At 39.6% G+C, this 17,559-nt stretch overlaps 1 protein-coding gene across 2 annotated transcripts in view; it reads right to left on the bottom strand.

Annotated features, from left to right (window-relative positions):
* LOC132119450 (forkhead box protein P4-like) overlaps positions 1 to 17,559 on the bottom strand; it is a 119,143-nt gene that overhangs the window by 47,728 nt on the left and 53,856 nt on the right. For both annotated transcript variants that reach the window (XM_059529418.1, XM_059529419.1), the window contains exon 3: positions 7,387 to 7,476. In XM_059529418.1, coding sequence (XP_059385401.1) covers positions 7,387 to 7,476 — 90 coding nt within the window. The remainder of the gene's footprint in view (positions 1 to 7,386; positions 7,477 to 17,559) is intronic.

The following is a 17,559-nucleotide window of genomic DNA, read 5'->3' as shown; positions in this document are numbered from 1 at the left end:
TAACCGTTTCTGCTCTAATAAAGCGGCCACTCAAATTATTTGCTATTTAAAAATAGATTTGGAAGTTTCAGCACATCTTCCAAGGTAATCAATGCCTGTTGCACTTGGAGTAAACTAAAACACAAAGAATTTTTGAAGAAAGACGCTTAAGATGAAAAAAAAAATCATGATGGATAGAAGGGAGAAATGTTGAATATCTGGAATGATTTATCTGACAAAATTTAATTAGGCAGCATCATAAATATTGCAATGACACAACAACATTAGAACTGAAAAGTTTTCATGAATCAGTTATATATTTGAAAGACCTATATATATATATATATATATATATATATATATATATATATATATTTGAAATAGCTTTTTTGTATTTATCTCTATTAGCATTTTCAGGAAATAAAAGAGAGAGAAAGAGAGAGAGAGAAAGAAACCAGGCAGCGAGTACAGAGGTATAGAGGAGATCTTCATTTTGGGAAAGGTCAACCTCCCAGTAATGAGCCGTACACTAAATTATGGTATTTAAATAAATGGATGATGATGAATGCATCTTCATTCTCTGGAGGATTCTTTGCCATTCCATATTACAGGGTAATTATCACATGTAGTGCCATGGTGCATAAAGACACACACACACACACACAAACACTGACAGGAGCAGGAGAAAAAGTGGGCAAAAGAGCCTCAAGTGAAAGCATATAAAAACATGTTACTAAACTTTGGACAGACGTGGCAAATCAGCTCCATAAAGCTGTAATTGGGACTGGCTGAGTTCTTGAAAGGCTTTTTATAGCTGGAGAGGAATAATATACTTGTCCATATAAAGAAGGGGGGAAATCTGATAAACGGCCCTTAAAGTTGAAGAATTTAGAGAAGAGCACAAAGGTCTAGCACTTTAAAGACTGTGAGGGAACTCGGCTCAGACTTGGGAGTATGAATTACGACAGAGCGACACTCATGTCGAAAGGTGGCTAAAGAATTACTTTGACTATGTCAAGAGTATGTAGTATGAGTATGGTCATCCAAATCTAAAATCCTGGTTAACAAGCAGGAAGAGTTTAGTTCTTCTAAAAATCTGAGACAGGGTGTCATATAATAGCTCAGAAACACAATTATCCACAGTGGTGAGCCAGAAGATGAGAGGATGAATTAAGGAAATCTTTAAAATGCGATACTGAAAAGAACATCTTAGACCACAAAAAGAAAACAGCAAACAGGTTTGGACTTGTCTTGAGCCCAAATGTCATAACATTTTGCAGGGTACATCAATGTTAAAATTGTATCCAATAGAATAAACCAACATTAAATATAATGTTATGATCAATAACCAATACATGGCAGATATTAAAATTCTATAATAATCTGTATAAATAAATCAAACCTAAAACATTATAAACAATTAAATGCTACAGATTACAAAAAATGGATATTCATTTTGAGAATTTTTGAGACTCTCTTAACTGTGTTTTTAAAGATTGATTTTAAGTGAATGTTAGGTGATAGAAAGAACATTTATAATATAAGCAATAAGCAATATATCATGCATCCCTATTTTAATACATATGATTCTCACAAAATATGAGCCATATACATAAAAGCATGATTCTGAATGAAAAGCAGGATCTGACAATAGGTGGCGCTATAAAACATGACAAATAGGAAGATTTTGTTTCTGCGCACGTGTGATGGAGAACGATGGAGGCTTATAAAGTAAGAAAGAATATATAAACACCATAGTCAGTCAATCTCAACAATCCGTCTTCTAGCTCATTGGCAGACCGCGGGGCCCTGGAGTGGGAGAGATACTAGAAAAAAATGATGAGGAGACGACTAGAGGAGATATCACACGCAGCATCCATGCAACATTCTAGCACTGTTTACCAAAAATAATTACTCACTTCAGCGATGGAGGACTGGTAGACTGCCTAACCTCAACCCACAACTCACACTTTCTAATTCTCTCTCCTCCTGCACTAAGGTACCTGCAGTCTGTGCTGATGGCAATTATGATCAGTTTATTCACGGGTGTGCTCGTGAGTCTACTGCCCACGGGCTCAAGCTGGTAAACAAGCCGTCACATCTCATTTACACAACAGCGCATTTAATTGCCTCGCAAAACCAATACCAAGTGGTGGGCCATGAGGCGAGAGGAAGATGCCAGGGAGGGGGGATGGAGGTTAAGGCTGGGGATATGGAGGCTCAGAGGGGTCCGAGTCAGGGGGCAAACAGGAAGAGAAAGGATGGAGGAAGGGTGTACCCAAACAAATACGGGAGTGACGGCGGTTATCAGATATGATGAGGGAATTATAAAAACTGTCCCACAAGAAAAAGGCTTTTTTTTCTTTTCTTTTTTAAATAAGCACATGATTTAGAATTTGTATGAATACAACTATAAAATGCATAAACACATATTTTATAATTATACAAAAATTATATAAATAAAAAAAATTAATTATTACATAATTATGATATTACAGACAAAGCCATTATTGCTAAATAACACCTTTAGACTCCTCAGCATCACCCTCTCAGGGTTTTTTGCAATAATGTCCAAATGTACATGATCACTTTTCATCTCCACCACATCACCATGACTTTCACATGCACTTGGCAACAGTGCTAAACCGCAAAATGCAAACTCTCCCAACTATATTTACCCTTCCCCTATCAAGGTATAGCAGAGTGTTTTTATGAACACATGAACGGGAGAACAAAATACCTCCACTGTTCCACCAGAAAAATGCCCTTCTCTTTATACTGACAGGAGGTCACAAGAGGTCACATTTTTCAGGTGGAAGCGATAAGGGAAGCCAGGTGGGGTTAGCATAAGGGAGGATGAGGGTGTGGGGGGGGGGGGGTGGGTTGCGGGCTTTTAAACAGTCACACCGCCACCTTCAAAAAGCATGGAAGATATTAGCCCGCATGTGGAGAGTGAAGGGTCACTATTGAGCGGGATGCGAAGCTAAAGAGGTCTGTCATTTTAATAACGGGCCTGCTGAAAGGCTACAGGCGCTGTTACCAGGTGGCTCTGTGATGATGTCTTCCAGACTAAATAGAGGAGTCCTGGAGCACACAGCCACCTTCTCACAAGCTAATTTTTTTCCAGGATGATCTAAAAACCCCATCACTGCGCGTCCCCCTAAGGTAGCCCCATTACCTCCCACAGGTGTTTATCATATTGCGCTTCTTATACAGTACATGGTGGTGTTACAGGTAGTTTAGTTTGCGATTGCTTGTTGTTGTGAGTGTGGTGTGTAATAAAAGCCAGCCACTAGGGGCTGCAGGGTTGAGCGACTCCAGAAAAGCAGAGAATTCTGAGCTGTCACTTGCTTATTTCCCCCTATTCAGAGCTCGTGTCTGGGGACCGCTTTCTCTGACAGCATTCGGACAGCATTCGGACAAATGAAAATCCACTGTTGCGCGAGTGCCCCGAGCCGGGCAAGTTCAAGTGGAAAATCCCCCCACCACTCCGTCTTTCATATCCCTCTTCCATTAGTCCCTCGCTTTCTGCAGACATCACATCGCACACACACATTTGTGGCTCTATCTAACGCCTCACTGCCCCAGAATAAAAATGACAACAAATTTCCAGTGGAACACAACAGAAGAGATGACTGGGGTGCAGAAATATAAAAGCCCATTATCGACCGCGTTCATTACACTTTTCACTCATGTTTCAGATAAAAAAATTGACTTTTACACTTCACTGCTTAAACCCAAACTCTGAAACGGCCACTGCGGCCCTGGGTGTTTCTCCTCTCGCTCTTTCTCTCTCTCGCGTCTTCAATCTGTCAGGCCTCTCGCATTCTGGGTCACCCTCTCTAACCCTCTCTCTCTTCAAAATATCCTCTTTGAAAAGGAAAAAACAAAGTGCAAGCTAAGCATTTCCGTTTAATGGACAAAACAGAGAGTTTTTAAAAATAAAAGTTCAAGAAAAAGGGCTTCATCCAGTACGGATTGTCTTTGTCCCCATTGATCTGAGGTGTCTATATTCATGCCGGTTTCCAGAAATGCCAAAGAATTCTTAACAAAACCTGCTCTTAAGTGGCTATTTGCATGATAAGCACTGCACTGTGTTTTACTGTGATGAAGAACAAACACAAGAGGTAAATTTTCATTAGGGTCAAAGGACTTTCATAGTTCATGCTGTAAAACTTCACCACTCAGAGGTGGAGGTTCCAGCTGGAGTCACTCATCTCTCCATCGGATCATCTTGGATGTGGTGCTCCAGTGCTACCGTGGCAACGCAGCCTCTCTATCAACGCTCAAGAGAAGGAAACTAATTAGCATGTCTCTAATGGGTCTTTTCAATTTTTTTTTATTAAACGAGGTCCTCAATAACACATGAAAAGAGGACACTTTTTCTTTTCAATTACCAACAGAGATGGGACTGAAGCAACGTATGTGTGTGTGTGTGTGTGTGTGTGTGTGTGTGTGTATGTATGTAAAATGGGTCTATATAGCCATAATGATGAATTCTGTGCTCTTTTCATCACCTTATACACATAGATAAAAATACTCCTATAGTGCAATGGAGCACTATTTTAAGAGTGTGGATTTTATTATGTTATAATTTAAATAAGTAAATAAATAAATAAACTAATAAAGGACAATATCCATCTATGATTCTCCAGCCCTCACTATCCTAAAAAGGCAACCTGTTGATTGAAGAATCAGACAAAAAACTCTGTAACTTCTACCTTTGTCAGTGATGAAGAGGAACAATCTAATTATAAGGCCCCAAGAGATTTCTTTGTTCATCACACTGCTGTTAACCTTTCTGGTGGCCATTTTCTGTCAGGCTAAGTCCATTGACTAGTTTACATGACTTCCATACCCTGCTCTCCCTGTTACGGGACAACGGATTTAAACACATAAATAAATAAATAAATAAATAAATAAATAAATAAATAAATAAATAAATAAATAAATAAATAAATAAAACTCTGAAATAAGACCCTGAGAGTTAAAGGAAAAGTGAAATAAAAGCAATAATCAGCTGAAGCTGAATCAACTTTTATAAAAGGATAAATGATATGACGCATCACTACAAAAAATCTAGTTCTCCAACATGACTCATAAATCTATACACCAGACATTTTTCTTGTTCCAGAGTCAAGAGTAATGGAAACACTCCACAGTGATACAAACAAGGGGCGGTTTGCGGTCCCTTAAACCCAACATAAAAACTAGGAATGTACAGAGACCGTGGCAGGGAAGGTTTGACGGTTGATGCCCTGAAGCAGTGGACGAGGAAGTGACACTACAAAGCAGAATCTCAGGGCTCACCTTTATCAATATTCAGGGTGGCCTTGTGCTGATATGGGAAAGACTTCCCTAGAAGCCCAAATAAAAAGCCTCACCTGCGGCTCTACTGAGGGTCATGGGTCGAGGTCAGTGGATCAGACTACAGAGTTCATGAGAACACATCTTATTATGGTGTGTATGTGAACACTGTCTTATAACATCCAGTCTGAGAATACACTTCTCCATATGCTCTGTAACTCCCTTTAGAGAGAAAATGTGATTAGCTCTTGTGCAAAACTTCGCCAAAATACACTCGTCTCCATGATATTCTGATCCCTAGATGTTTAGAGCCCTTTTCAGTGCAAGTCTTTTATTGTTATCCCTTTCCTTCAAAAAAGTGAAATAAAATTATTTCCACAAGTCTCTTAGACAAAAAAGTAACTTGTGAAAAAAGGGAGTCTGAAAAAAATGTTCCATTGATTTATCTCTTTTTGACTTTTCAACAAGCCAGTTTTCCCTATCCAATCTTTTTTCCCCTCATCTCAAGAAATATCTGCATATACAAGGTCTACACAAAACCGGCACAAAACCATGTTGTATACATGCAAGACCAGTATGTGGCGCTGTAAACACTAAAAACGGAGAGGAAGACTTGAACTATGCGCATAAACCTTGCGCGCGATATACAAACGAACATGGAACAATACATTTATCAATCTGTGTTAATGTTAGTTAATAATAAGACAATGGTTCAGTGTTTGTTCGTGTTTTTGTTTCCATTATGTGACATAGTGGTGTCTGATTAGGGGTGTTGACATCATCATTTAAAAAAATATAAGGATTTGATTTTCAGACAAATGTTGGCGTTTTCAGATTTATCCTCTCTGGGACCTAGTTTAAAAAAAAATATCGGTTTCACTCTCTTAAAACACCAGATCCTTGTGGACGAAGTGCTTATACGCTACAAAATGTATAAGAAACGCGTCTCCATGTGGACAGGGCCTGAAGCAAACTTCCTTGATAATGTTAATTACCCTGAAGGGAAAACATCTCAACACGGTCATTTAAACTGTCATCCTCCTGGATTATTGATGATTTGAAAAACTCTGGGCGGCTCTCACACACCCCTTCGCTCGTTCATTCACTTGCACATTTCTCTACTTTTCACCTCCATGCTTGTATTGACTGCATCCACCTTTTTTTCTGCTTGTTATTAGGGGTTGCCTTGCTCATCTTACTTTCTCCTCCATCTCTATCAGGCACCCTAATCTGTACCTATGTGCCAGTCTGTGTTAGTCTCACAACAGTGTTCATACAGGAAGAAGCATGTTTCATGACTGTGATAGCAAAGCTTTATTCTAGTGTAAACGTGACTGGGTCTTGTCATATTTGACAGCTGTGCTAAAGCAGGCAGTTACTACCACTGCCCCAATTCAGCATGGCAGGCATGAAGACACACCTTGATAAAATATTACCAACCCGCATGCAAAATGCAGTGTATTACTAAACATTTTTTTTTACTCTAAAAAGATAACCTGGCCTATATGGAGAATGAATAAATAATCAAATAAATAAATAAAAAATTTATATATATATATATATATATATATATATATATATATATATATATATATATATATATATATATATATATATATATTAATAAAAACATTCTAATAAAACTTAGTATTTGGCATTGATAGGCCTGAACCTGGGATAGGTTATATAAAGTGAAACAAATGGATATCAACTTTCCATTTATTCTCTAGATTCCTGTGTGTCTGTGCATATGCGAGTGTGTCAGTGGGATCATATGCTTCAGGAATGAAAGTTTAACCTCCTGCCCAATGAGAAATGAAGTTTGAGCTTAAAGTAGTGCCATTGTTCAGTGCTTCACTACAAAGAGCCACATTTACGACTCTAGTCTTTAATATAGTACAAAGTGGGAATGGGAGACAACCAGATTCAGATCTTTAACAGACAAAGATCTGAGAAAATAAGACATGATGATAAATAGGGCTGGGTGATGATGGCTGAAAATAAAAGGACAAAAACTTGATTTATTTATGCATATGCTTCCATCTGTTTCTATGCTTGTGAATCCTTATATGTGTTTGTGAGAGTGTGTGGCACTCATACCTGCACGGGGCTCTGTTTGACCTCGTTGCTGCTGGGGGAGTTGAGTCCTGTGGCCTGCTGGAGGATGAACTGGCGTGCTGCCTGGAGGGCCTGTGGACACGAGAAACAGAGACAACACAGCAGTGAGCACCACACATACACAACACCTTTGCACTCTGCTCTTATTTCCTCAAAATCACAGGAGGGATTCACTTAGCGCTGCCCGGTGGGCCCCACCTGTTTGCCAGTCTGAGTGTGTGTGGGGCCCCTCCCATGCAGAGCCAGAAAGGGGCCTTGCTTTCTCTTCAGAATGAGGGAAAATGCAACTCTGTAACTCTACCGCACCCTTTTTTCCTTTCTCTCACACTCCCTCAGATCATCTGTCCACTGCGTTGCCTGCTACGATATCTGTCCCACATCATGTGGTGATGCTTCGCTACCCTACGAACAGATGACGGCAGTATTTTTTTTAGACTGCACCCGCACAGGATCTTTGGTCCAATTGCAAAATGTGCCTCTCAAAAAAAAACAAAAAAAAAAAAAAACACTGCTACAGTAAATCAGCGGGCAAACAGCTTTTTGAAGAGCACCATCAGGATGCACATTTGCTTCCTGGCCCTGAAGAGAGAGAGGAAGGTTACATAGTAAATATTGATTTATGAAAAGATGGAGGGGGTGAAAAGCCCTCTTTAAAAAAAAAAGATAAAATAAAAAGACCTGACACCGAACATAAATCCTTAGAGTCATACTCTGATGCATATGCTAACCTAAAAAAAAGTCCTAGACTGTAAACTATTCAAGTTTTAGACATTTTAAGCCAGCTTTAATAGTTCACCCAGCTGTAAACTCACTTTGAAGGCAAATCTATATGGTTTAACATTCACCGTGATTAAAGGGATAATTCACCCAGAAATGACCATTGTCATTATTTATTTATCCTCGTGTCAGGATATTTCACCTTAAAAGTGGCCCATACAACTCAAAAAGTATATCCAAAGTCTTTTCAAGTCAGACACAGCTTTGTGTGATGAACAAACAAAAAAAAAAGTAAGTAGTTTTTTACTGAAAAATCATCATTGCCATTACAGGAATATATTACTTTTTAAAATATGTGACCCTGGACCACAAAACCAGTCTTAAGACACTGGGGTATATTTTTTTAGCAATAGCCAAAAAATTAATTTGGACAACTTCAAAGGTATTCTGTTTTTTGGCACCCTCAGATTCCAGATATTCAAATACTTGTATCTCGGCCAAATATTGTCTGATCCTAATAAACCAAACATCAATGGAAAGCTTATTTATTCAGCTTTCAGATTTCAATTTTGATAAATGTACACTTAAGAATGGTTTTGTGGTCCAGGGTCACATATATTAAAATAGAAAACATTGTACAAATGATTAATATAATAATAATAATAATTATTATTATTATTATTATTATTATTATTATTATTATTATTTTAATTTATTTTTTATTAAAATCACTTTTTTTTTTTACATCTTACCGACCCCAAATTGAATCTGTGGTATTTGGTGTCAAACCTATGCACAAATGAGATTTTAGGGCTTAAAAAAGTTGTAAAACAGTGCACAAGTCATAAGTCAAAGCACTCTTTAGTGTTTTGTTTTGTTTTTATTTTTGTTTTTTTTTGGAGCTTGACGATTGCTGGTCACTCTATGATATCGTTGTAAAGGGAAAAGCAGTGTAAATATTCCAGAAGACAGCAAGTCATAGGAGTTTTTGGGTGAATTATCCCTTTAAAACATGGCCATTTAGCACTGGTCTCATATCAGTAATAGACTGTTAGTGCTAATAGCCATTATATCAATTGCAGAAGTACTCACTGGCTAAATGTGTGGGAGGATGTATTTCAAAGCGCAGTCCAGGACCCTCTAAATAAATGCTGCCAATCCATTTAAGAGAGATACACCTCTGTCTTTTTTATTGTAGAGGGGGTGGTGGTGGTTTTAGAGATAAAGGGGGGCCCAAAAAGGCGAGAGGCCCCCTGTACAATCGGCACATGAGAGAAAGAGTGCATGCAGCGGTCGGTGTGATGAAAACCATCTGCATCAAGAGCACTTGCTACTTTTGCTGAAGTCGCAATTGAGCGCTGTGCGCACGCACACACATGCTTGCAAGAACCCCCCCAAACCCCCTCCATCTGCGCTCATGACCTCAGCGGAGGGCTGGATAAGCTAAAGTGACCGGCAGCACCTCCCAGCTATGACTAGCTTTGAGAATACACACTCTACTGATGGCATGTGGTGTGAATTACTTCTTACAGACGTGCACACACACACATGCACAGAGACAACTTGGACCAGATGGTTGTCTGGCAACAATGATAAACAATTGGTCAAAGCTTTTGCACTGATTACCACTTTATTAAACTCTTCTTTGATTTTCATAAATGCCACTATTATTTGGATTAAATGGTAGCCATTTAGTGCACACATTCAATCCAAAACAATTTACAATGCATTAAATTAATGCACAGCCCCTTCTGGAATGACCAGAGGTTAAGTGCCTTGCTCAGGGGTTATATAGTAATAGATTGTGATATCAGTAATTTGGCAGTGACTGGGTCACCTCTAAATATGACCACCCCTAAATTTGTGTTTGCAGTCCAGCCTTAACTATTAGGCTAAAACCACATTAGCTTCATCTCAAGCTCACTCTCTTGGACTATTTTTTTTTTATCTTAAAAGGAATAATTTACCTATAAATATACATTTTATTATGATTTTCTCACCCTCAAAATCAGCCCTATATATTTTTTCTTATCAAAGACAAAATTGCCCTGCCAAGCAGAATGTCCAAGCAGCTCTTTTCCATATTATCAAAAACTATGGCAAAAAATAACCACCAAAGTATATGACTTATTGTCTTTCTTTTATAAAAGTGCTTTTAAAAATAAATAAATAAATAAATAAAACATAAGTAACATGAAAGCAGTCCATAAAATGGTAATTTATCAATTGGCTTTAGAAGACTTGGAATATACTGTACTACATATAGTGTATGTGAAAGTCTATGCTTTTGTGATTGTGCTTTTTTATTTATACCAATATAAACCACTTTTTTGTGGAAAAAAGCTGCTCTTACATTATCTAAAATCTCATTTTGTGCTGTCCTATTTTTTTTTTTTTTTAAATAAATACATAAAACAATAAAGAAAATAAGGAAAGTCGCAGATTTGAAATATTATGTAGTACACAAGTTGTATGTACCATCTTTATTATTTTATATGAATTAGTTTCCCTTTTATTTTTAATTCATTTATTTAGCTCCTTGTTTTGGTTGTATGGAAATAAGTTGCTCAGTTTTCCTCTTTAAGATCTCATTTTGTACTGCACTAAAAAAAGTTATATGAGTTTGGAATGAAATGTGGAAGAGAAAAAATTGTTTTGGGGTGAGCTAATCATTTAAGGAGAAGGCACAATATCTAGTGATGAACAAGTGGTCAGTACGGCTGTTCTTAATCATGATGCACTGAGCTCAGGAGCGGCACCGGAGGCTGGCGGCACTAAATGGGCCCAAAATGAGAGCGTCTGGGGTCGGTGAGTCTCTCTGAGCAACAGGAGAGAGGCTCTGTTCTGTGGCTGGAGAATCTATTGAGTCTGACTTGCCAATTTTATTGCTTTCACGAACAGTGGAGGTTAAAAAAAGATTTGGAGTATAAACAGGGGGGAAAACGCTTTATAACTTCCATCCATACATCTAAGCAGGGAGCGAAAAACACATCCAGATTTCAAACAGGGACATGAGTTGCTTCTTTCTTCTCGCTTACCTACTTTCATCTTATCTCTCTCCCATCTCTCTCTCTCCCAAAGCTTTGTGGCATTCGCTGGTGAGCGCTGCACCTTTAAAGAAAATATGAGGGAGGCCGTGGCTGGCCGGGTCCAACAACAGTTCCATTGTGCTGTTTAGTTAGACAGGTTTTATTGCAGTGCAGGGCGGGCGGTCGGACGAGCCAGAGAGAGAGAGAGAGAGAGAGAGGGGAAGGGGAGGGTGAAGAGGTCAGAGCCCAGCTTGGCGGCCTTAGCAGCACAGTGTGTGAGTTCTTCTGACTTGTCATCAGCCCCCCCCCCCCCCCCCCCCCCCCGTAAATCAACACTCCTGACATCGCCTTTAATAACAGAGCATTTTTTAATTCAGCAGGGTCGTGGGCTGGAGGGTGTAGGGTGGTCGGAGGGGTGGGTGTAGGGAGATTTGGGGGGGCGGGCTCCTTCTTCTTCCATCTTTTCCCCCTTTTTCTTTTCCTTTTTTTGGCTCTCACCCTCCCCTCTTTAAGGGGTTTCAAAAAAAACAACTGAGTTTCTTTTCTTTTTGTAGGAAAGAGGGAAGGAGGGGGCCCTCAAGGTGAGGGTCCATTATGGGAAAATACCAGGGAAGAATTCGTTTTGGCATACGCACATAGTACGATTCGCTCTCGTTCTAAAAAAGTTGTGACAGTCACGTCCGTGCGCGCAGATGTGCCTGAGTCCAATAATAATACGGCCGATTAAATTTTTGAGCGGCTTTAGGACAGACATTCCAAAACAACACGGTAAAACACACAAACAAGGGTGATTGCGCACCTCTTTCCTAGATGTCCCAGCTTTTATTCATTACGCTCAGGTTGCTTAAGTAAACAAGACTGGGAGGTGATGAATCGGAGCCCTAATCCGCCTGTGTTTGTGAGAGTGAGAATGAGGGAGAGGGCAGAACGCGGGGCGCTCGCTCGCTTTTTCTCTCTCTCCTGTAAATCTAAACAGTGAAGTCGGCTCCTCGGCGGACAGGTGGGCACCATATGCAGGAATGATCCATCATCGCTGACAGAGAACCATTGTTGACGCCTGCAACGTCCCCCCCGCAACCACCCCCGTAGAAAAACAGAGCCCACGGTGGGCCATCCATGGGTGTGGGAGGGTGGATGGCGGCAGAGCGGTAGGGGGGCCAGGGTGGCACAAAGGGTCAGAGGGAATCATGTTACTGGAGTTGGCGGATCCAGAGGTGAAGACAGACTGAGGCTGCCACTGTATGCTGGGAGAAGCTCAGGAGATACTGATGCCGATTAGGGTAGAAAGAGGCGGGAAGTACGAAACAAAGTGAAATCCTTTATTTATATTTTATTTTTATAATCTATTTTTCTTAAAACGGTAAAAATAATATAAATACTAAAAACTATTCCGCAAAACTACACTCAACTAAATATATAAATAAATATAAATCAAATAGTTCCCCATTTAATCTTATTGCTGTCTAGGAGAAACAAATTATATATTAAACAGTTCTTACTGAAATCAGAACACAGTCTAAGACATTGTCCTTTTCTAAAACTTTAGATGAGATTGTAATATTACTGAGACTCTAACTTAAGTCTTTTTCTTAGAAATGGTTTCTTTTGTTGTCTGATTAATCTCATTGCATTTTATGTAAACTCACTGCATTTATTTGAGATCTTAATTCAAATAAATTTGTCTTTCCTTTTGGCCCATCTACTGTACATCAGCTTTATGAAACAGATCTTGCTGCTGGTAACACTCAAACAATCAAACCCCCAGCTCTGTGCTGATCTCCAGTCAGAGTTAGATATGATGTGCAGTTATTTATAGTTAGCAAGTGAGGACCCTTTTAGAAGAGGTCAACGAAGTAACAGTGATGGCCTCCCTCAGGGCCCCAGTGCTGCATTTTTAATTCCTTCTTAAATAAACCCCTGTCAACAAGCTCCACTTACACTCTGGCTTCTACTGCCAAATGGCATATTTACCCGCACTCAAAGCTGCTTTGAGGAATTATGTCACACATTGCAACTTGACAGAACTATGTTTTTGTCCTAACCAGTTTTACAAAGCTCAGGAGACCTCATGGAGTTGACTTTCACCTAAATATAAAACATTACCTCTAATAAAAATCTGAGCTTTCCATGTCTCTATGGATTAGGAGAAACAACTAAAGATATTAAAGAGATGATTCTTTACTTTGCTTTAAGCAAAACATAAATAATATAATTTAACAAATATGAGTGTCTCAGCACCTTGTGACGAAATTTTAGACTAAACGCAAATAGGTGAGGTCAGTTTTCTATAATATAATAATTTCTATTTCAAATGTACTCTGTAATTTAATCAGACTGTTTAGGAAAGCAACAGGGTGTTCTTTTCATGTAAGTAATGTTACCTACCTCATACTACAACCACAAGCACAGACAGATGTGGTCAGACGCTCTAGAAACAAAACCTAAACATGCCACAAAAAAAATCTATTTTAAGGGTATGAAGACAGAATATATTTCCAATTTAGAAAATGGCAGTTCATAAATAACTTGCCAAAGCTTATTTTCCCCTTACTCAACATCAACAGTGTTAAAGGCGAGACTGGAATGGTAAAGTTTAGGGGAAAAAAAACATCCCGCGTTGCACCAAGGGGAAAAAAGAACTTTTAGCAGTACAAACAGGGGAGACTTGTTACACTTGGGTGCTTTTGTTCAGCATGCACCCTGCATGATAGCCACCTCCGAATCAGGAGCGGAGCGAGGAAGACAAAGACGCCCTTTTTTCCCCCAATCGGTGCCATTCAACCTTAAAGGAAAAGTAAAGCTTTTCCAAAAGCTGCTTCTTCTGAGGTTCAGGGTTGATCCATCTAGAATTAGGAAAGTTCAGCTTTCTCCTTGTAATGTGTCTAAAATGAAGACTTGAGCTGTTTCTGTTTGCTTGCGTTGGATAAGAGAAACAGAAGAAGAGAGGGGTGAGATGAAAGAAAAGTTTCACAGATGTAATACAAGCCGGCATCCAAAACATCACTCATGTGAGGGATTGGGCAAAAGTAATCATACCTGCTAGTACAACCTCTTCAAACTCTGAGTAACTACATGCGCACAATGCACCCGCTTCTTTCCTTTCGCCACTTCTGACGGTAACCGCTTTATTACTTACGAGTGTGACAACTTCTGGGATTGCTTTGTATCTGAATGGCATATTTACGTAAAGCATGGCTTTCAGTAGCGGCAGCTTGTAATGTATCAAATGCATCACTGTCAACTGTCAGAGGAATCTGCCACTGCAGATGTGTTTGTCCACACAATTGAAAGCGTTACGCACTGTTGCTTATGGAGTGTTGGCCAGGCCAATATAAACGTAATTTTCCAGAGAGACTATCTGCACCGATAATCGCTAAAGGATGAATTATTGTTTGCCAGAGAACCAGACTTACTCTATTTTAATGCTGGAACGCTCTGACACAGCTGGTGACCAAATGAGCTTTGTCTACATACTGGGCCTGTTAGCAGCTGTCCCCCCTGGGCTACGGGACGAGGTGTGTGTTGTTCGACGGGTTCGTAGGTCTTAACTTGGTCCCCATGACTCATTACTGTCATAGCCTGCAGAGCTGTCCAATTTCATGGTGGGTTACAAATAAACTGCACTTCTAACCAGATTTCTCTCCTTTTCTTCCCCACCTTGTGCCATTTTGGCCCAAGTTAGATTTAATTTGTCACTTCCGGTTCCATCGTGTGGTTCGCAGTCACTCGTCACATTTGTTTGTGTTCACATCCATTAGAACACGCATCTGAAAATGGCAAAATTGAGTGAATTATTCAATGGCGAAATCATCTAAAAACATCTGCCCCCTGTCCCTTTTTGCCATTTAATGTAATGTTTCCGCAATAGAAAGGCTACGGCAAAACCTTAAAATTTAAACGGCTACAGCAGACTCCCATCAGCCATTAAAATGAGGAAAGGGGGAATTAAAGCCAAGGCAATAAAAAAATAAAACTAAGGGAGCAAAAAATTTCAAAATATGCTGTAATGTTTGAAAACCCTGACCGCTTTCATTTTTTTTTTTTTAAATCCTATTTTTCACAAAAGGGACCTTTTTGAAACTTGCTGCTTCTGCTGCTTTCCAGATGTGCGTTGTTCACCTCTAAGTCCCCCAAAATGTTAAAACAAAAAGCCTGCTGGGGGAAAAAAAAAAAAGTAAATATGAGCTGCAATACTATAGCAGCAGCAGCGTTTCAGATGTCAGGGAGATTTTGTTTTTGAAAACTGTGAAAAAGATTGCAAGGACTGCAAGGCTGTTGAACTCATTAAGAAAAGGCGAACGGTGAAAGAGGCTCAAATGAGCTCATATGTACCTGGTGTCTCTCTTGGCAGTAACCTATCCCCATGTCCCATACTGAAAGAGCAAAAGAGGAAGTGTAATCCATCTATGGTTGGGCTCTCTGGGCATCATTACCTCGTTGTTGGCACCTTGAGCTCACTTTGTAGTGCTGAGGACCACAGCATTAGTGAGAGTTCAACGTTGAGACAGCTCAGAGAGAGAGAAAGAGAGCTTGGAGAGTTCAGGATACGGGTCGTCTCGAAATCCTCCAGCCTCGGCAGCTGCACAGCCGGCTAATTGATGGCAATTGCACGGCAGTTTTGCTGTGGTTTTCTTAACACCGCCCTTCTGGCAGCCAAACAAAGTTCTTTTTGATAGGGTTTCAACCTCTCTCTGCTGTGCGGACTGCAAAAACTAATAAGCAAAAATGGACTTTCAAGGTCTTGTCGTATTTAAGAGCTTTTCAAGATCTCGGAGCGAGTCTGCAGGGACGATTCAGGGCAATACGAAGGTGTTGGGGTGCGATGTGAGTCACGGCATGAGTGACCTAGCTCAATGGGACGCCGTCCAAAACATCCTCCTACAAACACATGTAAAAAACAGACTGACCTGGTCTCCATGGTGAGGACAGCATTAACTGGCAGCAGGGCTTCCCATCCAAACCAGACATATGGAACACATTTCTTTGTTTTTATTAATAAAGAAAAAAATTAATAATATGCACTGGGATGTTGCCAAAAGTTAGCTAGTAAAAAAGACACACACAGTGTATTGTTTAAAAAGAGGAGCACTCAAAACTGTTCGCTTGGAGAAGAACTAAAGAAATAAAGTTTGTGTTTTTAAGTTTGATTTTAACTTTACACCTGGTAATGGTTCAAGCAATACTGATCTTCTGAAAATGACCAAAAAGGATATACAGCATAGGGAAAGTTTCTACCATGTGCTTGAACAGAAGTGGGGAGATTTGAAGAAGTGTTAAGAAAGATAAAATCATACAGAGAGGAAACCGTGTGCTATGAGGCTATCTCATGTCTTTAAGCACAAATACCATGGACGAAAGAGAAGCAGCTACTGGAGTGTCCTCTCCCAAAACTCAAAATGTCCTATAATGATGCACCAAGTAAATACGATGAAGCAAACCCACTTTCTTTCAGCAAACCTTCAACAAAACTGAACCAGCTGCAGGTTTCACATCTTCTTCATCAATATTTAATTACATCACTAACATCAATCTATATCATCAATCCACATCACTCGGCAGAAAGTAGCCTTCATCTCCCTTCTATCTCCATCCATGGCTATTAAGGAGAAGAAAAATAGAAACCAACATTCTCTGTCTTCTCTTCCCCAATGCCTTTCCCTGTTGACTTTAGTCTCTTTTTAAGATGGCAAACACAAAGAGCAAGCGGAGGCAAGCTAATTAGCAACACTTAAAAAGGGATCTGGCTTCATTGTTTGCAGTCCCTCGCCCTCACCGGTTACCAGGGCAACAACTTTGAGAGTGGCGCTGTGCATATTTCTTTAGCTTTTTTCTTCATCTTCTTTTTGTTTCCCCTGGGGGTTCTCCATTTTTTGGAGCCTGGAGAGGGCCAGTGGGAGGACAGAGATGGAGAGCAGAGGGGTCTCTTAAGCCGAGCACAGAGCGGGGGCTTCTGGGATGGCATAAGGTTAGGCCTCTGCATTACACAGCACAATACAGAGTTCTAAGTGGGCATTGAAGGCAATGAAATTGGGCTTAGTACATAAGTAAGTACATAAGTGTGTGTGTGAGTGTGTGTGTGGGTCACCGCGGTTAAAGGAATAGTTCACCTGTTTCAAAACCATATGACTTTCTGTAAAACAAAAAATATGATATTTTCAAGAATGTCCAAGCTGCTCTTTATCATAAAAAGTAAACATATTTTGACCAGGAGCTCCTAAAAAAAGCCATATGGCTCATCTGCATATTTAAATTTGTCATATTTGGTTTGTAAATGTGGAAGATTCGCAGTCATTAAGGACTTAAATTTCAAGCTACTTCTAACATAAACCTATTTTCTGCTTTTAGAAGTGCTCACCAAGGCTGCATTTATTTTATAAAAAATATATAAAATAGTAGCACAGTAATATTT

The sequence above is a fragment of the Carassius carassius genome, chromosome 38 (assembly GCF_963082965.1).
Source record: "Carassius carassius chromosome 38, fCarCar2.1, whole genome shotgun sequence".
In the NCBI taxonomy this organism is placed as follows: domain Eukaryota; kingdom Metazoa; phylum Chordata; class Actinopteri; order Cypriniformes; family Cyprinidae; genus Carassius; species Carassius carassius.
The sequence above is the reverse complement of the archived record's forward strand: the minus strand, read 5'-3'. Positions and strand labels throughout refer to the sequence as shown.